Source organism: Diaporthe batatas (assembly GCF_019321695.1).
Source record: "Diaporthe batatas strain CRI 302-4 chromosome Unknown Contig00004, whole genome shotgun sequence".
Lineage (NCBI taxonomy): Eukaryota > Fungi > Ascomycota > Sordariomycetes > Diaporthales > Diaporthaceae > Diaporthe > Diaporthe batatas.
Window position 1 is genome coordinate 644,577 of NW_025408551.1, and position 21,583 is coordinate 666,159.

The 21,583-nt window shown below is 50.9% G+C and overlaps 5 protein-coding genes across 5 annotated transcripts; 2 read left to right on the forward strand and 3 right to left on the reverse strand.

Annotated features, from left to right (window-relative positions):
* Positions 1-47: 47 nt before the first annotated feature.
* On the reverse strand, positions 48-1,454 carry KVR01_004423 (uncharacterized protein; the record flags this gene model as incomplete). The annotated part of the gene is made up of 1 exon (XM_044781357.1): positions 48-1,454. The coding sequence occupies one exon, from the start codon at positions 1,452-1,454 to the stop codon at positions 48-50; it is 1,407 nt and encodes a 468-aa protein (XP_044646587.1).
* A 343-nt stretch (positions 1,455-1,797) lies between these two features.
* Positions 1,798-3,036, reverse strand: KVR01_004130 (uncharacterized protein; the record flags this gene model as incomplete). Its single annotated transcript, XM_044789469.1, has 1 exon — positions 1,798-3,036. The coding sequence occupies one exon, from the start codon at positions 3,034-3,036 to the stop codon at positions 1,798-1,800; it is 1,239 nt and encodes a 412-aa protein (XP_044646294.1).
* Positions 3,037-6,306: 3,270 nt separating this feature from the next.
* Positions 6,307-8,379, forward strand: KVR01_004369 (uncharacterized protein; the record flags this gene model as incomplete). Its single annotated transcript, XM_044785422.1, has 5 exons — positions 6,307-6,475; positions 6,604-6,691; positions 6,808-7,513; positions 7,669-8,289; positions 8,362-8,379. The coding sequence occupies 5 exons, from the start codon at positions 6,307-6,309 to the stop codon at positions 8,377-8,379; spliced, it is 1,602 nt and encodes a 533-aa protein (XP_044646533.1).
* Positions 8,380-11,264: 2,885 nt separating this feature from the next.
* KVR01_004439 (uncharacterized protein) lies at positions 11,265-11,882 on the forward strand (the record flags this gene model as incomplete). Its single annotated transcript, XM_044791361.1, has 3 exons — positions 11,265-11,384; positions 11,465-11,553; positions 11,615-11,882. 3 exons carry the CDS (start codon positions 11,265-11,267, stop codon positions 11,715-11,717), a joined length of 312 nt encoding a protein of 103 aa, XP_044646603.1. The 3' UTR covers positions 11,718-11,882.
* Positions 11,883-12,506: 624 nt separating this feature from the next.
* KVR01_004351 (uncharacterized protein) lies at positions 12,507-21,195 on the reverse strand (the record flags this gene model as incomplete). The annotated part of the gene is made up of 8 exons (XM_044781643.1): positions 12,507-13,916; positions 13,989-15,129; positions 15,689-15,818; positions 15,951-17,581; positions 17,639-17,793; positions 17,847-20,854; positions 20,970-21,003; positions 21,085-21,195. The coding sequence occupies 8 exons, from the start codon at positions 21,193-21,195 to the stop codon at positions 12,507-12,509; spliced, it is 7,620 nt and encodes a 2,539-aa protein (XP_044646515.1).
* Positions 21,196-21,583: the final 388 nt, after the last annotated feature.

Below are 21,583 nucleotides of genomic sequence, written 5' to 3' on the forward strand. Positions count from 1 at the left end.
CCCCAGAAACACAACCTGCGCTATGCTATACAAGATCCAGACCCTCACTAAGCAAGCAAAATATCGTACCCATCCCTGTTGATCCGGACCTCGTCGCCTCCCATTCCGTATTTGCGCCGTACCAACTCGAAGATAACCAGACCCGCGCTTGTGGAGGGCACCTGGCGCAGCGCGTTCCACCAGAACCCTCGGAACAACCAACGCCTCAAGGCATTGGGGCCATTGCCCTCCTGCGCCTTGCTCTCGGCGACGCAGTTGGCCCAGGTCTCCTTGTAGGCGTGATAATATGCCCTGAACATCTTCCAGCGCCACTTCTCCCCGGGCGCCTTGGCGTTCTGGTACTTGCGATACTTGCGTGACTGGGCGTCGAGGTACTCGAGGTGTTCCCAGTGCTCCATCTGCACGTGGGTGAGCGGGTGTATGATGACCTGCTGGGCGATAGAAGCCCCCATCCCGGCAAGCATGAGGAATGCCGGCTCAATGGCGTAGTGCGGCCGGATGGTCTTCAGGCGCTGGTCATCGTTGCCATCCCCAGGACGCCTGCTGGACAGGATGTTCACCATGTCGGCACTGAGCTGACCGTAATACCAGGCGACGAAGGAGTAGTATGACTGCGCCTTGACGTACTCGAAGGTGGAGAAGAAGATGGCACAGCCCAGGCTGTCCTTGGCGAAAGACAGCCCCCAGCCGGCGAAGATGCCTCGCAGGCCAATCTCGCGGAGCTTGGCGTAGCTGAAGGACCACATGCTCTGGGGCCGGGTGTTGGCGTCGCTGATGAACTCAGGGCCCTTGCCGCCGCGCTCGAAGCGTGCCTGGATGGCGTCGAGGGGCGCGGCGGCGACGCTCTGGATGGACCCGGCCAGGAGCCCCGCGGTGAAGGTCTCGCTGGGCGAGGGGGGAGGGTAGACCCTCTTGGTGGCCCTGCTGCTCTCCTCGTGCAGGCGGCCGAGGATCTGCAGGTAGCTGGTGTAGAGCACAGCGCCGACGCCGACGTTGGCGATCAGGGGAGGGAGGACCTGGTCGGGGATGATGCGCCAGCCGTGGTGCTTGACCGCACTGGCCAGGATGCCCGGGGTAGTGCGCGAGCCGACGGAGCGGAACCACTGGGCCCATGTCTGCCGGGTGGGCTCGTGGGCGGCGGCGGACAGGTTGGCCAGCAGGTAGCTGTGGGCCTGCTGGGCCTGCTGGGCCTGCTGGGCCTGCTGCTGCTGCAGGTTCCGGGCGTAGGCGAGGTAGTCCACGCGGGTGCGGAAGAAGGCCTTGACGGGGGCTCTGAAGTAGAAGGCGATGGCCTGGGCGGTGAAGGCACGCACGCCGGCCGCCGTGGCTGCAGTTGCGGCATTGGTGCGCGGGTTCCTGTCCTGGTCGGGAGGGCCGCCGGCGACGGGCAGCACGCCAAAGTCAAAGGGGGCTCTTGGGTCACCGGCGCCGCGGCCGGGATCGGTGGGGTTCATTATCGATGCGACATCTCATGTGGCCTGGCTGGGGCTGGCTGTCCTGCATGCGATGAGCAGAGTGAGTTGACTCCCCAGGTACCCAGGTGGTCCAGTTCACGCTTTATTGGGAGACTGACGTCGTTCGCTGCTGCTGTCACAGCCGGCGAAATCCGGCCTGAGGTCACGGCCAGCTGGCAGAGAGCCTGGGCCAGCTGGCAGCCGCCGCCAATGGCCGCCAGAATACGTGGGACTTCATCTTCACTCAGCACACCACTGCACATTCGAGATGGATCAACGCTGTTAGTTGTTACAACGTACTTGAAGTAGTCACTGCCCCATGCGGCTGTTCCGACTTAGCAGCCTATTTGGACTCCTGCCTGGCCTTCTTGAGGATGTCTTCGGCCTGGGCTGATTTGTTCTCGAGCACCTTCTTGAGCTCCTCCATCGTCTCCTTGACCAGCCTCTCGCTCTCGTCCGTGTGCTTCTCGGCCACCTCCCTCAGCTGCTGGAGCTTGGACAGGATCTCGCTGCCGTTGGGGATCTGCCCGATGTACTGCTCCAGGCCGCCCCCCCCAGCGAGCTGCGAGCCCTTGGACTTGGCCTTCTCCACCGCCTGGTTGACGTAGCCTTCCAGGTCGTCTGTCTTGCCCGACTCCACCGCGGTCCTGGCCCGCTCAAACAGCTCTTTGGCGTTGCCCTGCTTGAGTGCATCGGCGTTCTTCTCCACCAGCTCCTTGACCTGCGGGCTCTTGTCCAGGTAAGGCTTGGCTTGCTCCAGGCCCTTCTTCCACGCCTCGTCCCCGAGCTTCTGCACCTCCTGCACCTTTTCCTCGACAAGCTTGCGAGCCTTGTCCAGGTTCGACGCCGTAAGGCCGCCAGCCGCCATCTCCCGGACCTGTTTCCAGGTCTCGTTGACCTTCTTCTTGGCCTCCGGGCCGTACTGGTCGCCCATCTGCTTGAGCTGCTCGACACTCCCGCCAAACTTGTCCTTCAGCTGCGGGTGGTTGTCAAGGACATCGCCCAACGCATCTGTGGAGAGGTCGGCCAGCTTGGCCGAAAGGTCGGCCAGCGCGTCGTACATCCGCCTGAGGCTCTCCATGCTCAGGCCTGCCTTGGAAATCTCCTGGAAGTGCTTGTAGGCATCGTTGACAATGCGGTCTGCGTCCTCCTTGTTGTTCCTGCGGACCTTTTCGAGATCGTCAAATGCTGTGTCTACGTACTGGCGCCCACCAGGGATCCAGGTCACGTAGGAGTAGCAGAAGTCCTTGATGTAGTTTACTGTCTGGTCTGCGTCGGGCGTGTTTTTCTGCAGCTTTTGGGCCGCCTCGTTGTACTTCTTCTGTGTCTCTCTCGAGGCCTTGTTGACCGATCTCGCCATCTTGCCGGTGGGGCTGAAATAGTAGGCACCGTAGAGCAGCCCTCCTGCTGCTAGACCACCAGCCACACCGGCGGCGAAGGGCGACGCGCCGGCCCCAGCATTGCCAGAGCTCGACGACGACGACGCACTCGTGGACTGGAAGCGGAGCTGCTTGACCCGTGGGGCCTTGGCAGACCGTGCAGCTCGAGGAAGGGAGCGTGCGACAGTTCTTGAGGGAATCATCTCGGGGGGGTTTGACGGATGGGCTTTATGATCTCGTCAGGGGTTTGTTTTTGAGGATGTGAGCTGTGAAGTTGAGCCTGAGGTTGAGTGAGTGTGAGTGTGAAGGTGAAGGTGCTGGTGGAACAAGGGCAACAGGCTCTTTTAACCGCTCGGCCGAGACAACAAAATAGCTCCAGCGCGATGACGATGTTTGACGCAGGTACGCCTCAAGCTTCAAGCTTGCCGAGCTGCTGGCGCGGAGCTGATGGTCCGGCGGTACACAACACACCCAGTTCCAGCATTCCTGTGCGTCGTGATGACGTAGAGAGTGGCCACGGACGGGCCTCAACCTCTGCACTCTCACTCTGCAAGGCCGCAACTGTAGGATGGGGATCTGAGTAGCTGTTTGTCTGGAGAAATCAGCTGCGGTCAACTTCTGAATATCTGCCGTCAGGTCAGTGTGCATAAATGGAATTTGGAACAGTATCCAGGACTTCAGGAGCCTCGGCAAGTGCTAGTCTAAGTCCCACACTGCATGTAACACACCTGCGACCAACCAAAATGAGGACAGTGGCAGCACCTCATGATATTGCTTCCAGCCTTGTATTCAATGCTCAACACCCTGCAGCCCTGGTACCCAGCAGCAAGCTTGGCTCAGGCGGCTGCGATGCCCCCAGGATATCTGCTGGGCTGTCAGGCCTTGCCCAATACACCTAGGTACCCACCATAGCGCTCCCTAGGGGGTTTTCAAATGCGGCCTCTTGACCGTCCCTTCTACTTTAAAACGGTACCTTAAATAGTCCTTAATACCTTAGAACTATTTTCTTATTAATATTCTCTAATAATAGCTATAAAGTATATTAGTATTTTTCTTTAAGATTAATATTTTTTAAAAACTAAAAGTTTTTTAAAATTATTCTTTAAAAATTTAAAATATAAAGAGTAGAAACTTAATAAAAGATTATAATATATAAGTAAATAAGTATAGAGTTAGTTAGAGGTTATTTTAAAAGGAAGACTATTAGAGAAATAAGAGAGGAATTCTCTCTTAATTAATCTTTATATTAAAGTAAAAGTATAATATTAAGGAATTCTAAAGATTAATACTTTTTAAAGACTTAATCTCTCTTTAAGATACCTTTATTATTTAAAGGCTTATTAAAAATAGAAGGATTATTAGTAGTTATAGTTATTATTAGAGAGTATTAGTTAGTAAATAGTTTCTAAAAACCCCTAGGTGTGCGGTATGGTAGCTATTTAGGTATTTAGTAGCCTTGATTCCTATGGTAAGGAAACCTTGTATATATTACCACACATGAGATATTATGGGCGGATCAAACTAACCACCCGTCGCCACCCGTCGAACCTTTCAAGCCTAAGATTGTGACTAACGCATCCTCAGTGGTTACTCGACTTAAGCAACGATCCTTGGAATGCCATCCCTGGTCCCACCGTGCTCGCACCGCGGTCTAACCATGCTAGAGTTGCGAACCCAATTGTGTTTCCCTTTCACAAAGCCGCATTCCAAAAAGATCAAAAATGCAATGCTGGATCGTGGCTGCACCTCACAAAAGACAGCAGCAGAAATATTTACATGTGGAGCACCTGCACATGTGTGTGGGCTGAAAACACTAATCACCCATGGACTCCATGAGATCCACGTATTTCTATGTCTAAAGCTTGTGTATGTCTCACAACGTAATGACCCCACAGCATACTGGCAAATTTATCGTATTGGAAATTGAGCGTCGCAACCAGAAACCGTTTCTATGTAGATGCGACTCGAGATGCAGACGGCCAGGACTGGGCTACCCAGCAATCTCCTCCCTTAGCGAATGGAACTTGAGATATTGTCTACTCAAGTATTCACGGGTCCCTGTCACGCATGACAGCTACCTAAGCTGCGGAATGCAAGTCAACCACCAGTAAGTATCAATACATGAGTGGCACCGATGACGGGCTCCAATATTCCGGGGTACTTCCTCTTAGGTGCTGGTCATCTTCAAGTTTGCCCGCTAGAGAATTTCGAGGACAGCAATGTTCTATTGCCTGGGTTGATAGTGCGCTGTGCGGTTGAGGTACGTAGTAGTCATAAATACGAATTCATAATCTTGTATTAATTTGTCCCTCTACCCGACTATATGTGAGCTTTTAATGGTATCCCCCTTCCCTCACGTAAACCAGAAAAGCAATGCTTTAAAGGCCAGAGGCGCTCAGTGTCTTCTCCAGAACTTAAGCCGGCTTTTCTCACATGACAGGCCTCTGATCATTGTGGTCATGCATCAATGTCAAAGAGCGTTTAATTGGGGCCTGGGAAAAGTTAAGATACATGAAGATTATTAAAAGTGTACGAAATAACCGGCCAGTATCAGAATTGGAGATCGGCGAATAGCCCTCAAAGTTCTGATGCTGACATCAAATATCTGCTCCAGTCGTTTCCCAGGCCTGGAATTCTCAGTAACCCAATAGCCCGTGTTTGTAACAGAATTGGCAGAGGAGTTCAACGCACTCTTCAAAATAACCCGGTCCGGTGCATCATGCCTGCCCGTCGAGCCTATCTTCAATTGCAGTCAGATTCGGACCCCTCCATATGCCTGTCTTGGCAGCCCCAGGAGATAAGGACGTACTCCGTATGTTGGAGATATCAGACACTCTTCCCCGCTTCAGCGCTGACCACCGCCTGGCTCATATGTGGAATCAAATTCTAGAGACGTGGGCAACAATTCGTTGAGAATCCTCGGCAAGGAGACTGGGCTCGCTTGACCGATATCCATTGCATTGCCGAAAAGAATTGCCCGGACTTGTCCTTAAGACGTGCCTCGATAAGATAGCAACGGCAGACAGCCAGGGTGTAATAGCAGCTATCCGTTCTCTTCTGCCGGACTCTCGTTATCCAGCCCGTCACATTTGATATCACTGCACTCCCCTGTCTTGCTGTCGTACGCTCTCGGTAGTTCGCTCCACATATCGAACCGTCTGTATCGCAGTATCTAGATTGTAATGACACCCCTCATCCTTCAATCTCTCGGCTTTCTAGGGGTGGGGACCAACCGAATACCCCCCGCGATGACACTACAACCTGCACGGTCGGCGGTCCTGATCGTCTGGGCTGGCGGCATTGTATTTAAGCCTGCCGTGTCACATTTGTGTTCCATAACCTGTAAGAAACATCTCCCGAAAGCTTTTGACTTGAATACATGCCTCTCACGTCATCTGGACTCCGTTGAACTTTTCTTCTGAGTTCATTGACGGGAACTCGCATCTCACAGACTGCAACTCGGAACGGACAGGATGGCTACGGTCTCAGACTTGGCAACATTGCCGGCAGATGTTGGTCCTGTTCTCGCGGAGGCCGATCGTATTGGAGAATCTGAAAAGAAAGGAGAAAAGTCCACCACCGACGAGGAAAGGTCAGAGAAAGAGGGGAGCGTCGTCGACACGAATGCAGTTGCAGACAGCGGTGAGTCTCGTCGAACAAATTCCCATGAACAAGCAACAATTATCCAGTCCATGTCGATGTCTCGCAGAGACTTCATCCATATTCTCAGAACTTATGCGACCTGACACTAATGCCTTGACATGTATCAGGCCAGTACACGGATGAGCAGTATAAGCAGCTCAAGAAGAAAATTGATCGTTATCTTCTTCCACTCATGTGGCTTTGCTATGGCATCCAGTAAGCGTACTCTTTTACCCGCCTCATCCGTCCTATCTGTACTCTGTAGATATGGTGTGGAAATACTGCCAAACGCACCAATTTTAGACCCGCGATGGGCCATTAACACATCTTAGGCAAACAGACAAGACATCCCTCGGAATCCAAGCGACATTTGGGCTACGAGAAGACACTGGCCTCGTTGGACAACAATACTCGTGGTTGACAACGGTGTTTTACATTCTCTACATGTGCTTCGAATTCCCATCCAACATAATGCTCCAGCGATATAAAATGGGTCGAACCCTCTCGCTGTACATGATATGCTGGGGATTCATTGTTTTGGGTGTTGGTTTCGCCCAAAACTTCACCCATCTTATCGTGCTTCGAGCTCTCCAGGGAGTGTTCGAGTGCTGCATCAGCCCGGGCTTCATCCTGGTTATCGGAAGCTGGTACACCACAAGGGAGCACGCATCACGGTCGCTCGTGTTTCAGAGCGCCAACGCCGGCTTTGGCATTATCGCCAACCTGATCTTATACGGGATCGGATCGGTCCAATACCGAAGACCAGACTTTGAAGCATGGCGCTACATGAGCTACTTTCTAGGCTCCTTGACGGTCATCGTCGGCTGCTTGTGCCTTTTTCTTCTGGGCACACCTTCTGAGGTCCGTTGGCTATCGCCCGAGGAGAGAGAGATGGCAAACGCCCGCATTCGCTCGAATAACACTGGCCATGACCGCACCGGCATCAAAAGGTGGAAGTGGGAGCAAGCACGCGAGTGCCTCATAGATCCCTGCTTTTGGTTCGCCGGATTCAACGCATTCCTCAGTTCTGTTCCAAATGTAAGCAGTCCTCAACCACTACCTTGGTACCTTGAGCCACCCCCCCCCTCGAGAAGAAAACAAAAAGGGAAAGGGAAGGAAAGAAGAAGAAGAAGAAGGAGTGACTATATTATTGCGACCTTTGGCTCCACTTGATAGCTGACTGAGTGTTTCAGGGTGGTCTCACCACGTTTGGATCGATCATCAACACCACATTCGGGTTTACTAATCTCCAAGTCATACTCCTCGACATCCCGAAAGGCACACTCTCGGTTCTTTACTTTGTTGTCATTGGCCTTGTCACCAGCAGGTGGAAGAATTTGAGAATGTACTTCATGATGTTCTCGACAATCCCGCCATTTGTGGGGTTCTTGATTATGGCTCTTCTCCCAAACGAGCCGCAGTACAAGTGGACAAAGTGGGGCGGCTACTTCATGACTGTCCCTTTCGTCATCTCACTGTTCCTCGCTTGGACCCTCATCCCATCCAACACGGCTGGCAGGACCAAGAGGACGCTGACAAGCTCCTTCACATTCGTTGGGTATTGTGTTGGCAACATGACCGGGTCCCAAATATTCAAATCAGCTGACGCGCCTCGATACGTGTCGGGTACAATCGGCTGTGCGATATGCTTCGGACTCGAATTCTGCCTCATCGTGCTGTGGAGACTCGTCTACGTCTGGAGAAACAAGCGCAGGGAGAGGGAGCTGCGGGAGCAGGGCGTATCGGAGGAAGATAGAGTACGGTTGGGTGGAGAGCTCGGAGAAAACGACACAACTGATCTGAAAAACCCTTATGTGAGTACTAAGTTCAACTTATTGCCACTTCGCTTTGGGCTGTGTGATGTGTTTACTGATTAGCCTGTGCAGTTCCAATACACTATGTGAAGCTATCTGTGTAACTGGTTACGCTTCTATTCCGCATACGTCCGAGGACATACGAAGTGAAGACGAATATTGTATCTTTGGTTGTCTCTTCCCCGCGCTATTTTAAGTGTGGGAGAAGAGATGCTTATCTATTATTTACTATTACTATTAGAAGTATATAAATTAATAGAAAAACAGACTTTAAATATATTATAAGGTTTTTTTAAATATAAATTTATTTACTATTATTTTAAATTTAAAAATCTTTATAAATTAATATTTTAAAAATAAAGTTAATAATTACTTATTATATATTTTAAATTAATAAATATAAAAAATATTAACTTTTATTATATAAATCTTAATTTAATTATTATAATTAAATTAAACTTAATTAATATTTCTATTAATACTTTTAATTTTATAATTTTTATAAATATATATTTAAAATTAAAATTATATATTTATATATATTAATTTATTATTAATTATTTTTAAATATAAAGTTTTAAATATTTATTATAATACAAAAGTATTATTTATATTATATATATAAAATATAATAACTTTTTAAATATAAAGTTAAAAACTTATAATTATAAAATTTTAATTAATTTTTATTTAATTATTTTATTATATTGTAACTTAATTTAATTTAATTTAAATCTTTCTTTAAGTTTTTCTAACTTTTTTATTTTAAAAATTAAAGCTTTATATTTTTAAACTTAAGTTTAAAATTCTTATAGATTTTAATTTACTTTAAATTAAACTTATAATCCCTTAACTTTTCTAAAAATATATTAATTATCTTAAATAATAATAAATTTTCTTTAAAGTAAAGATTTACCTTTATATAGTTATAAATTTAATTATTAATACTTATTTTTCTTTTATTTATAAACTATTAAAATTATAAGTTTAAATAATAAAGTATAGTTACTTTATTTAAAGGTTATCTTTTAGTTTAATAGTATAATAGGCTAAGTTTAAATAATTACTTTTAAGTAGTTTTACTTATCTTTTAAGTTTATTAAATAAGTATTTACTTATAAAGTAAAGTTAAAACTCTTAAAGGAATAATAACTTTATCTTCACCTATTTTAACTAACTTATATTTATATATAACTTAAATTATATAACGAATTTAATACTTATATATAATACTTATTAATATTAAATTAACTTATAATTTATAATAACTTTAACTTTTAATAAATTAATTTATATTAAAACTAATAATATTAACTTAAACCGATATAATTTAATATATTAATATAAAAGACGTCTTCTAATAATAAATAATATTATAAATATAAATTATAAAGTTATTATAAAAAGTTTTATATAATAAACTTAATTAAATTAATTTTTAAAAGATATATTATATTTTATTTTTTTTAAAACTCTAACTATTTATTTCTAGCTTAATAATAGAATTAAAAAAATATAAATAGTCTATAAAAATATAATAAATAAAATTAAAAATAGAAAAATAATTAGTCTTTAACTTTTAAGAGGCTATAGTAGGTGTGATAGGGTGGGTGTAAGCAAGTAAGTAGGCGCAGTTAGCCCGTAGCTAACGGCTAGCTACTACTAGCAACCCCACTAGGCGCCCTATAGGGCGACCTACCTAAGGCTTTACCTCTAATCATATTTAGTAGTTAGCTACCTAGTAACTAACTACCGTACAAACTTTAATACAACCTCATTGCCCCTCAAGTTCTTCCACAGAGGCATCCTCCAAAGTTACTATCGGAGTATATTCTTACAGTCTGAGCTTAAATCATTGCCTACGGAAAGTAAGGGGGGGAATCTTTCCAAACTTGGAAGTAACTCCTCCTGTATTATATCCGTTCCCCTGCCAACTTGTGCCAAGCCCATGCGGCCCACCCCACCCATCCGACCCATCCGACACATGCTAGATGAGGGTGCAGTAGGCAGGTCGTGGTTCACATGTAGCATCGCTCAAGTGCCATCTAAACTAGTCAAGGGGAACATAGTGACCCGAACTTTCCGTACGGAGTAATATCACAGGGCGCGGCTGTGTCCGATGAATCGCTTGGCGTAGGGGGTGAATACGACGCGAAAACCAGGATTTGCGACTCGGACTCTGGTTGTTAAGAATCCAAATTGATTGACATACGTCAGGTGGTAACACAGGCTAGGATTAGTCTGTTCAATCCGAGGACAGTGTTTCTCAAACTGGCGAACGCCGAAAACACTGTACCGGAAAGGGTCAACATCCAAGACTTACGGAGTACTCATGGACAGCCAACACCCTTAATTTGTCAACCAAGATCTTCACTTGCGCACCAAGTCTGTATGTAACCTGCCAGAAGCATGCAAAAGAAAGCATCACCACCTAAGTACTAGAATCCAGACCACACAATCAAACCAGCTATTTTACTACCACAAACATAAATGCTAACAGATATATTAGTATCATTCAAATCAGGTACTTAAGCCTAATACCTCTATATAATAGAAATAAAGCATATGTGGTCTGGTTATAAAATAATTACAATACTAACAAGAAGGGTCTTAGCGAGACTTGGACCTTCGGGGAGTTACCGGCGGGGCTTTTTGCAGAGCGGTTCAATGTTGCCTGCCAAGCCTGGATTGATTAAGATTCCTTGACAGTCCAAAACAGGGACCCCGCCCCGATCCACGTCGTGTCGAGGAGAACAAAGCTCCGTCCGATTGAGGGGAACTATCTCCGCTCGTTCATGCCTCATGGGCCTCACTTAGGTGCATATAGTTGTATAAGAAGGCATCGATAGTCACTGGAAATTCTTGAAGGACGGCTTTGTTCAACCCATCATCTCACAACGATCTTCCAACCACCTCGAGGCCATATCTTGCCTGACGTATTTTCCAAAACCCAAATCTTTAAAAGCTACTTCAACATGAAGTCATTCTTTGTCCGCGCTCTGTTGTTTTGCCCGCTCGTTGTGGCAGCAGCTATCGAGAGCATCGAGACTCGCCAGGATGAACTAGCAGTATGCTGCTACGAATGGCGTGATGTGGTATGCTCGCCAAAAGACTTCCTTGGACATCATCAATAAACCTCGTAACTATTCTGACACGAAACTATTTGGATTTGCAGCGCGGAAACTCCCAGCTCTTCCGTAACACCGAGCTGTCCCAGTCGGTCAGGGGTGACCCTTCAGGCTGGTGTATCGCCCTGGTGGAAAGGTAAAGTAGCATACAGGATCCATTGTTTGGTCAAGATACTAATGACACTTGTTCCTACTAGAGACGTGAACGATCCCGACAACTGCGATGCCGCAACGGCTACTATCACTAACGGATTCTGTGGTAACGTTGGGGATTCAGTTCCCGTCGTCGCCTGCCCTTAAATACCAATTGGCATGGTCACCGATGAGGGCGTACACCTCACTTGAGACGAGAAGATGAACAGAATGGCTGAAAGGCTTGGTGGACGGTGGCCGGTAGAAAGCACGTATGTACACTGTGTCTACACATAGTATTCATAGCACAGCCCAATTACCACAGCCTTTATTAGCTCACCAAGGAGGGCAATCAAGCCCTCCAGATGAGTCATTGCCCCGGGAGCTTGATTATTGTCTCGTTGTAATGGTGATAATTGCATGCAAAAAGCTGCGTCGGTGTAAGAGCTCATCTCGATAAAGTGAGCGAGCCCCATTCTTTGCGGGCAAGGGTGTCGTCTGGGCGACAGGAAAATGTGAGTGACGGCCATAACGCCACTGAGTGGACAAATGTTTCCAAGGCAAATGTCTGCAGTGGAAAGGCCGCCTGTGATCCTCATGTTCATGTTTGTGAGATTTCAAAAGCAGTCATTGGTAGCACGGCGAACAGAGGAGGAAGCTTACAAATTGCTTCAAACCGGGCCACGTTACTGAATTTAACGACCGCATTTTATTGCCTGGAGCGGAAACTCACGAGCGACACAAGTCACGCCGCATTCTGTCTCTGTAGTCATCTTGTCGTTCCATTCGTCCAGTAATCCAACCTGTTCCTGTAGCATCTCATGACAATTTCTACGGAACTTGCACTGCAGCTCGTCATTCCGAGCGTGTTTTGAGATCTTTCTCAGAGTCCTGAGGGGAAAAACATATTTCTTGATTTGTGTTAGGGCATCAAGCTATCTGGGAATCCATGAAGACTCAGTCGACCACACGCAGCATGTTGTAAGCAGGGTGACCGATGGCCTTCTTGACGACACTGATCGGGTCCAGCTTCTGGCGCTTCCGCTTCTCCACGATGACCTCGCCGTCCTCTCCAATCTTCTCAACAAGCTCTTCCTCAGCCTCCCTGTCCTCGAAAGAGCCGCTGTCGAGGAACACCTTCAACATACCTTGGGAGTACCCACTGACGAGCGCTGTGCCCTGTTCAGAAGCCGTGACAGCCTTTGGGGCTGTGGGGTCTCCACCTGTCGGACCCGAGAGGTATCCAGCCCTGCCGCCTGCGAGGTTCCAGAACACCAGCTCAGGCATTTCGTACCCTGCCGCCTGGAACTTCTTCTGGATCCGCTCGTAAGAGGTGGACCACCTATCTCCATCGCGCCTGGAGAGAGCCGCGTTGAACTGCATGTCAGAGAAGACAAAGATGCGTTTCACCATGTCCTTCTGTGCGAGCTTGTTCTCAGTGGCCATTGGCAGGATGAGCCGCTCGAAGACCGCGACGAAGTCGGTCGACATTTCCCAATCGGAACGGGCCAATTGCAAATACTTTTCGTGCAAGCCCTTTGTAAGATCGATTTTCTGCACCCGCGGGTCTGTGCTGAAGGTGATGAACGTGCCCCCGAAAGGGGGTCTGGTCACCTCAGCGACGAGCAGGCTCAGACCGATTGACGTGTCCAAGGGAGTGGTGCCGTCAGGAAATACAGGGGTTTCCATCGACCCAGAGACATCAGCCACGGCGATGCAGTTCTCCAGCGAACCTGAGTCTTTGATACGCTTGACGAGGGACTTCCACTGGCCATCTAGGCTCTTGGCCGCAAGCTGCTCCATTTTTGCGTCGACAAAGGCCTTGGTTCCCTTTTTCTTGCGCTTGCCACCCACCACCTCGTGGCTATTGGAGCTGCCCGAGTGTGGGCCCTTTCGCACGGCCTTGATAAGTGTGCTGGGGAGAAGGGCTGCGCCGGAAATCTGAGCCTTGCCGATGGCGACTTTGTCTATGTACTCCCCGAAGCGACCGGTATCCTTCTCAGCGAACAGTGGAGCGTAATTATTTATGGCAACAGAGGGAAGTCTCTCGTACTTGATGTTCTCAAAGGTCTTGGCACTGATGTCCCGCTCAACGCATTCAAGGTGCTTGCGGAGTGCCGCCACATCCTTGCGGTAGGACTCTCGAGCGTGCCTGAGATAGAACTCGCGCTGGTCTCGGTTGGATTCGTTGTACTCGGCGAAGCCTTTGTAGGTGGAGAGTGGGTGCATGATCTCGGCAATTGACGTGACGACAAAAGTGTGCTTGTCGTGGAAGCGAGAGTTGGATGGCGCCCACTTGGCACAAAGCGACACGCTCCTCTTTGCCTTTGGGTCATCGCTACGGAGGAGTGCCAGATCCTCCTGGAGCTGAGCAGCGAAAAGCCGGGCGACTGACATGTGCAAAGCCCGGTAGACGGCGTCCTCCTGGAATGCGTTGACGGCGGCGTCATGGCGGTTGTCTCTCTTTTCGTGCCGCATCGCCCTGGCTGTCTCTTGATCTTTCGGCCAGTTCTTTCTCGACTTCTGGCGCTCTATGTTGAGAATGTCGCGTGGGTTGGCGAGGACGTCGAGCTTGTCGTTGACATACAAGGCGAGGATGTTAAGAAGATCCTTCCAGTATCCGTGGGCAACACCATTCCTAACGTCGAAACGGGCAGGGTCTCCATCGTCCACCTGCTTCTCTACAAACACCATCTCGGCTTCATCGACCTTCTTTTCGTCGTCCTTTTGCTCCGCCTTCTTCTGGATGACCGGACGGCTCAGCCACGGAAGGTTAGCAATGAGGGTCAGGGGGTGGAACTTGACGAGCCAGCCGGCACAGCGATAGAAGGTCTGACGGGAAGCCTTGCCCAGATGAATGGATCTTGCATTGAATATGATCTTCAGACTTGTGACGGGGTCGTAACGCCATGCACGGTCGAGCAGGTCCAGAAGCCTAGGGCCGGAGATGACGTCCTCGAGCTCGGTGAACAAGTCGACGAGGCTGTCCCTGGTGGAGCGTTGGGCGACATCAGAGTTTTCTGTGAGCATCTTGTTCTCCATGTTTCTCCTTGGTCCGCCCGTGTCGAGGTTTTCCTGCTGGGAGTGTAGGCCATGCATGAATGGGTGGGCGCTGGCGCTGGCGCTGGCGGGTTTCTGGGCCCCTGCGCGGGGCGTTCCTGGTTTGGCCATGGAAGCGTCCTCATCGTTGCTGATAGATATGGCGCCGAGATTAACTCTCAGTTCAGCAGTAGTCGAGGCATCAGACACGAGGACAGGCTCGGACTCAGCTGCCGTGGCTGTGTCGTCGCCTGCGGGGTGTGCTTCAGCGTCGCCCGCAGCATTGTGAGCATTGTGAGCATTGTGGCGCTTCACATCCTGCTTGACGAGGGCATCGAATTCGTCTTGCGAGCAGTGGAGAGCTGGGTTGGATGGCAGGAAGACTGGAAAGGAGGACTTGAGGAACCAAAGGTCCTGTTGGTCGTCGTTTGTGGCAGCCATCTCTTGTTGATGGTCGCTTCTGCTCCGATGCGGGGAGAAGCGAGCCAAGGCAGCAATTGAAAACCACGGCGGGCGAGGGTCTTTAATACCTAGGTAGGTACTTAAGTAGGAAACAAAGGACGCTACCCCAGAGATCCTCAGAATACGCACCTAGGTAGGTTCGGTGAGTCAAGTGGCCGAAAAAAAGGCTGTTGCCTTGGAAGCCCTGGTATTAATTACTGTGGTATTAACTAACTCCTTCCCGTTTGTTGCCTACTACACTTTAGCCACTGCCGCCGGCTGACTCACTCGGACGACAAGGCACTGAGGCCAACGGTGGCTGCGGTGCTCAAGTGAATTGAAACAGTTCTTGGCAAGTTGTGAGGTTGGCCGTCCCCTCCAGTGCTAGCTAGCCCTGCCGTTTCAATTGGGACATGTCATGCCGACGGTCAGTTCATTCCAAGGTTCCCCCTTCATCCCCCCACTGTCAGCTGCCTAGGTACTTGGCTATATCATCCTTCAATGAGTCCTGGTAAATCCAATTGAATGAATTGCTCCTTCACATATCCATCGATGCCTTCCAGAGGCCATCCTTTGCTTGGTCTCTAGAGGTCTTGGAGCTATGTCGTGGAAGGCTGCAGATGAGGGGGGCCAAAAGTCAGACATCACCAATGATCAACTAGATGCTGCGAATCTCGTTGTCCCGGTAGCTAGCGCTGTGTGCCCAGCTCACCCATACGGGGGGCACCCAATGGAAAAGCCCAGTGCAAGTGGCCGAGCTCGACCGAAAAGAATTACAATATCTAGATACTAAAATTTGAAAGAGTACCACTACCTTGTGAAGCCCGTGAAGCTTTCGCTTGTGTATGATCTATTATGTCTAAATGATGTCCACTCTAGTGGCCATGCGTTTCTATAGTACGTGGTATCATGTATGTGTGCGTTTGCTCCCAGAAAAATATCGCCTCCACAGCGGTTCCTTTGCTGTCGTGCCGGGACCATCCTCCTCTTCCCTTCCGACAACCCGCAGAAACACCTCATCAAGCGTCGTCGGGCTGACGCTGTAGTACTCCACACCCAGCTCATCCTTGTGTGCCTCGAATAGCTCGATCAGCCCGGGGGTGTCCAGGCCCTGCGCGACGGCTGACCCCCGGCCACCAGCCCATTTCTCCTTGTCGGTTCCCTCAGATCCTTCGTTGATGATGATCCCACTAGCCTTTTCGGCACCCTTTTTCTCCTCCTCGACCACCCCGTCCTTCTTCACCCTGAACCTGAGAAGCCCATGTCCGCCCCCTTTCGCACCCCATTCTTCAAACTCGACACCGCCGACCCTCTCGGCGATCCAGCTCTTGACCCGGTTCATCTCGGCCTCGGTGGTCTCGGGTGCAGACTTCAACACGACCTGGACCACGCAACCCTCGCCCCACCTCTCACCCAGCTCCTTGCCAGTCCCGAGGGCCAGCATCCTCCTCTTCATGATTCCCACCCTGGTAGCCAGCCGGTCCGCCTCCTCCATCGAGTGAGTGGTGATCAGAAGCGCGCGCCCCGGCGCGGCAACGCCGAGCAAGGTGCGCCACATAATTCTTTTCGCGGCCGCGTCCATGCCGGAACTGGGCTCGTCGAGGAGCAGGACGGCCGGGTTGCCCATCAGCGCGATACCCAGGCTCAGCTTGCGCTTGTTGCCGCCGCTCAGCTTCTGCGCCAGCCTGTCCGCGAATCTCACGAGGTTCGTGGCCGCCAGGACCGCCGCCACATTGGCATCGACGTCGGCCACACCCCTCGCACTGGCGTAGAAGCGCAGGTGCTCGCGGACTGTCATGCTGTCCATCGCGTCGAATTGCGGGCACACCCCGAGGTTCTGCCTGGCCGACGCACGGTGCGCGGAAATGGAGAGATTCTCGATGAACACGTCGCCAAAGGGGCTGCCGCCGATGCCACGAGATGGCCGGACATCGCCCCGTACCAACGAAATAGTTGTCGACTTGCCTGCTCCGTTGGGGCCAAGCAGCGCAAAGACCTGCCCGCGCGGCACGCCGAACGTGACGTCCTGAACCGCGTGATTAGTGCGGCCAAAGAGCTTGTGCAGGTGCTGCACGCGCAGGCTGTCGGTGTCAGGTGGGGACTGTGCATCGATGCGCTTGATCTCGGTTGCGACGGCAGGGTCAGTTATGGACGATGACACGGGTGTTGAAATAGCAGCGTCGTCTTCGGTGTCTGTATCCTTCACCGGGGACTTGCGGTGACGCAGGCGGCGGCTCAGAGTGGTGAGAAAGGTAGGTTTGTACCCACTGTCCCACCAGACGAGTACAAGAAAGAGGAACAGTGCTTGAATGATCAGGTAGACTATCGGTCCACCGTAGACAGTAAGAGCTCCGGGGTAGGAAGCAATCGTGGGGTCACCGGTCTGATCGCGGCAGAGAAGCGAGAACTCATTGAGGGTAAGGAGCAGTGACCTCAGCAAGTTGCCTGCGGGTGAGATAGTTGCATACGCAAAGTGAGCGATGGTGAGGTCGGAATTGACGCGGAAGGCAGGCGAATAAGTGAGAATGGACATGTACATGATGAAGTACAGGCTGGCACATGTTAACACGACAAGTCGGGGACATAAAGGGGACAAAAACAGTCCTTACAGGAAGAAGACTGCCTGGCCTCCGGCAGCAGTAGCAAAACAGGCCAACTGAGAGCTCGTAAAGAGCGAGACGACGTAGCAGAGCAGTATAGAGGTAAGGCCGTAGAGGAAGAACACCACGAACAGATAGCCTGGTGCATACCATATCCCGGATGCCTACATTCTCTTAGCATCTCCACAAGACCGCTGGGCCAGGAAACTGAACCTACCCCTACAAAGATGCCAGTCACCACGGCACTGACAATCAGCACGAACAGGAAGTCGAAGATCAGATACGCCAGCCACAGAGGTGCAGCCCTAATGCCGTTGCTGTAATGCAATGCTCTCACTTTCCTGAGTCGTTCCATACACGGGTAGAGTGCAAAGAAAGCTGGGTACACCGACATGGCCAGGCCAAAGTACAAGATCAGCTGCAGTGTCTTCCCGGCGCCTGGGGCAAACGGGACCGCAAAAGGCTGGTACGACGTCGTGATGCTGGTCTGCTCAAGAACATTGCTGATGGCATTCAGCGTGAGCATACCATAGATCACGGCTCCGTTGCCAACGTAAGCCATGACAGCCACAGGGTCCTGGGTGGGCTGGAGGAAGAAGCCTCCGGGGGTCACATTGTGGAAGTTGTTCGACACGTAGTCGTTGAACTCGTCGAGGGTATCAACGAGGTGGAATGAGCTGGCGTTGAGGCCCGTCCGGTTCGTTAAAGTGTCCATCGTTATCAGGCTGGAAGGGCCAATCGGTATGAGAGGGGTGATGTCGATGGAACCAAGGTCAGCGACATCGGGAGTGTTGGATTGAGCCCCTGGGTCACACCCGATGGCTGAGAAGCCTTCCAAAAACAAGGTGACCAGCCCAGCTGTGATGACCGGGAGCAGCACAGCGGCCAGGTAGGGAAAATAGTTCCGCTTGAGGACTGTGAATCGTTTGCGAACCAGGATCATGGTCTGCTTCGCTATTCCCGTCCCCCGCCCAGCAGACATTTGGACGCCAGGCTCCTCCCCAGACGACGAGTCTGATTTTGGGGGCTTTTCCAGGGTGTCTGGTGTACTCCCCGGTCTGAGTGCAAGCGGTGCATCGTTTCCAAGCTGGTGGTCTCCCATTTCCTCCGCCAGTTTGAGGAAGACGTCCTCTAATGTTGGACCGATGATATCGTAATCCTTGACGCCAGATGAGCGCAGATTACTGATGAATTTCGATGCAGCAGAAGAATCAGGAAGCCAGAAAATGTGCCTGTCGTCCATTTCATGGCGTGTGACCTTTTCTGCAGAAACAAAATCCTCCTGCTTTGGAACAGATATGCGATAGCCGACACCGACCTCATGCTTGAGCTGCACTGCCGTTCCTTTTGCCCTTAGGTTGCCCCGAGACAGAATGGCAACAAAGTCAGAAAGGACATCTGCCTCATCCAGGAAGTGGGTCGTCAACAAGAAGGTTCGTTCCCCGCGCTCAGCGAGAAGAATATCCCAGATCTTCCTTCTTGACAGTGGATCGAGGCCGGACGACATTTCGTCAACACAGCAAACGCGACTTCCGCCCGTAAACATCATTGCTAACTGGAGCTTTCTTTTTTGGCCGCCCGACAAGGTCACGGACTGGGCCTTCACCTTGTGGCCGAGATCGCAAGACCGAATCAGATTCTCGATCTGGCTCTTGTTGTCCCTCGTGCCAGCTGACTTCAGCTGATTGAAGATCTTGACGTGCTCAAATACGGTGAGCTCGTCCCAGAGCACGTTTTTCTGCGGGCACAACCCCAGGCCGCCTGTCCCATCGATTTCGATGGAGCCGCTTGTGATGGTGTTGAGGCCGGAAATGGCGTCCAAGGTTGTACTTTTCCCACTTCCGTTGGCTCCCAGCAGGACCAGAATCTGTCCTCGGCGAGCCTTGATGCTGAAGTCATTGACGGCATACACTGTCTCGGGCACAGCAAGGCCGATCTTACTGAGTACATTTCTGCGGAGCCAGCTTGGGGTCCAGTGCTTGGTAAAGTTTGACAGAACGATTGCGTGATCGGGTGAGGATGTGGTAGTCTTTCTTTCTCGAGATATGGTGCCATACAGCCACCTCTCAACGAGGGCGCCTAGCAGCGGGAACACGATAATCTGCACAATCAGAAATACCCAGAAGACAATCCCGGGCAAAGTGGACAGGCCGGTAGGCGCCCGACGTATGAGGTCTGCGGCGCGAGCCTTTTGCTCGAACCGAGCCATGTGTATGAGAAAAAGAACGTAGTTGCTAGAAGGGAACAGCAGACTGAGGATAGCTGTACCGCCGGTGCCGAATGGCCCTGCAACCTGTGCGATGACGGCAAGAATGACAGCTACTATGGTGACGGTGATTCCAGAGAGCTGGGCCTTGCTGAAGAAGCTGGCACCCAGGATGGAATAGCTGGAGAGCGCGAGACCCGAGAGAACGTGGTAGATGATCATAATGGCCCAGCTGGTATGGATGAACGCAAGGCCCCTGAGGATCGCCCCCATGATGATCCAACCCGGAAGATGGATGATGTCGAAGGCCAGGTGGTTGGAAAGCAACCGGGCCGCCTGGATGTGCCACGGCCGCTTGGCAGGGGTCATGGCCTCGATCAACTGCGAAATGCCTAGTTCGCGTTCGGATGCCATGAGTCCCGTCAGTTGGTAGGTGACATTGGACATGGCAAGGAAAAGAGCCACGGCCAGAATACTGATCAGCGCACCCATGTAGAGCCTGCGAATGAGGGCATCTCTTTCGGCGGCGGTCGTGTCGGTGTAGGGGTACTCCTCGATGGAGGCCGATCCCAGGCTTGCAGATGAGGCATTCGCGGAGCCAATGGCCGAGTCGATAGCCCGTTGGAAGGGTAGCGCGTAGATCTCGACATCGTTGGTTGTCCTGTCAACAAATATCCTCTCACCGAAGACCCCATCTGACCTGAGCGTGTAGTTCCAGACGCCCGACGGGCCCTCAGTCGGGGAGGAGTGAAAGGAGGCGGCGCCGAAGCAGGTGGATGAGCCACGCAGGGTGCTGGCGCAGCTCGTGAGCAAGTCGATATCATCTCGGACGATCTCGACATTTTTGCCGGCAGTCTCCACCCTCGCCGCGACTGTATTGATCACAGCCTCGATATCACCGCCTGTATGCCCATTGTTCACAAAGACAACCTTGTTGTGGTTTCCGGTCGAAGCCCGGAGGGCATCTTCGAGAGATCGTATGGGCGAAGGGGAGCCTATTCCAAAGGTACTCGGGGGCACTGGGTTGTGATTATGTTAATTACTTGTTGCAAAGCCCAGGCCCGGGCCAAAGCGATTCGAAATGTTTCCAGACACAACCAGACTGGGGACCGCAGACACGAGACTTGGGCTTACCAAAGAAGTTCCGGACGTAGGCTAGAATGAACATCTAGAACAGTGATGTCAGTCAGGGCACAGGCACAGGGTCTGTTAGAGGGCTGGCTGCTGGGAGGGAGTGGAGGGGGCTCACGAAGATTATCGGCGCCAGGAAGGCGCGTATTGTGGTGAAGAAACCATGGCGCACAAGAAGGATGAGAAGGTTCTTCTTTGTCAGGGTCCAGGTCTGGCGCATCAAGGCCATGGTGGGATACGGACCGGCGCAGAGGCGCGGCGTGGTCAACGTTTAAGCTACCGAGAAGATGGGCCAAGGTTCGGGGCCCAAGGTTCATGCGACGTCGGTTCGATCGCCCGGGAAGGCCGGGAAGGTCGGAGACGGAGGGTCAAAAACGGAAGGCCGCCGCTGGATTCATGCCGAGTGCAAGTGCGGAAGACGCAATTGACGAGGGAGGAAAACAGGTCAGAGTACGCTTGTACCAGGGGAAGAGGACCCACGACTGCCAGCAAAGAAAGAGAGAGAGAAAAAAAAGTCGACAAGAGACAGAGGCGGAATCGAAACACGACACTCGGGATTAGAACATTGAAACGCCTTGCGGACGGACATTGCACCGTCGAACGTTGCGCACGTTGGC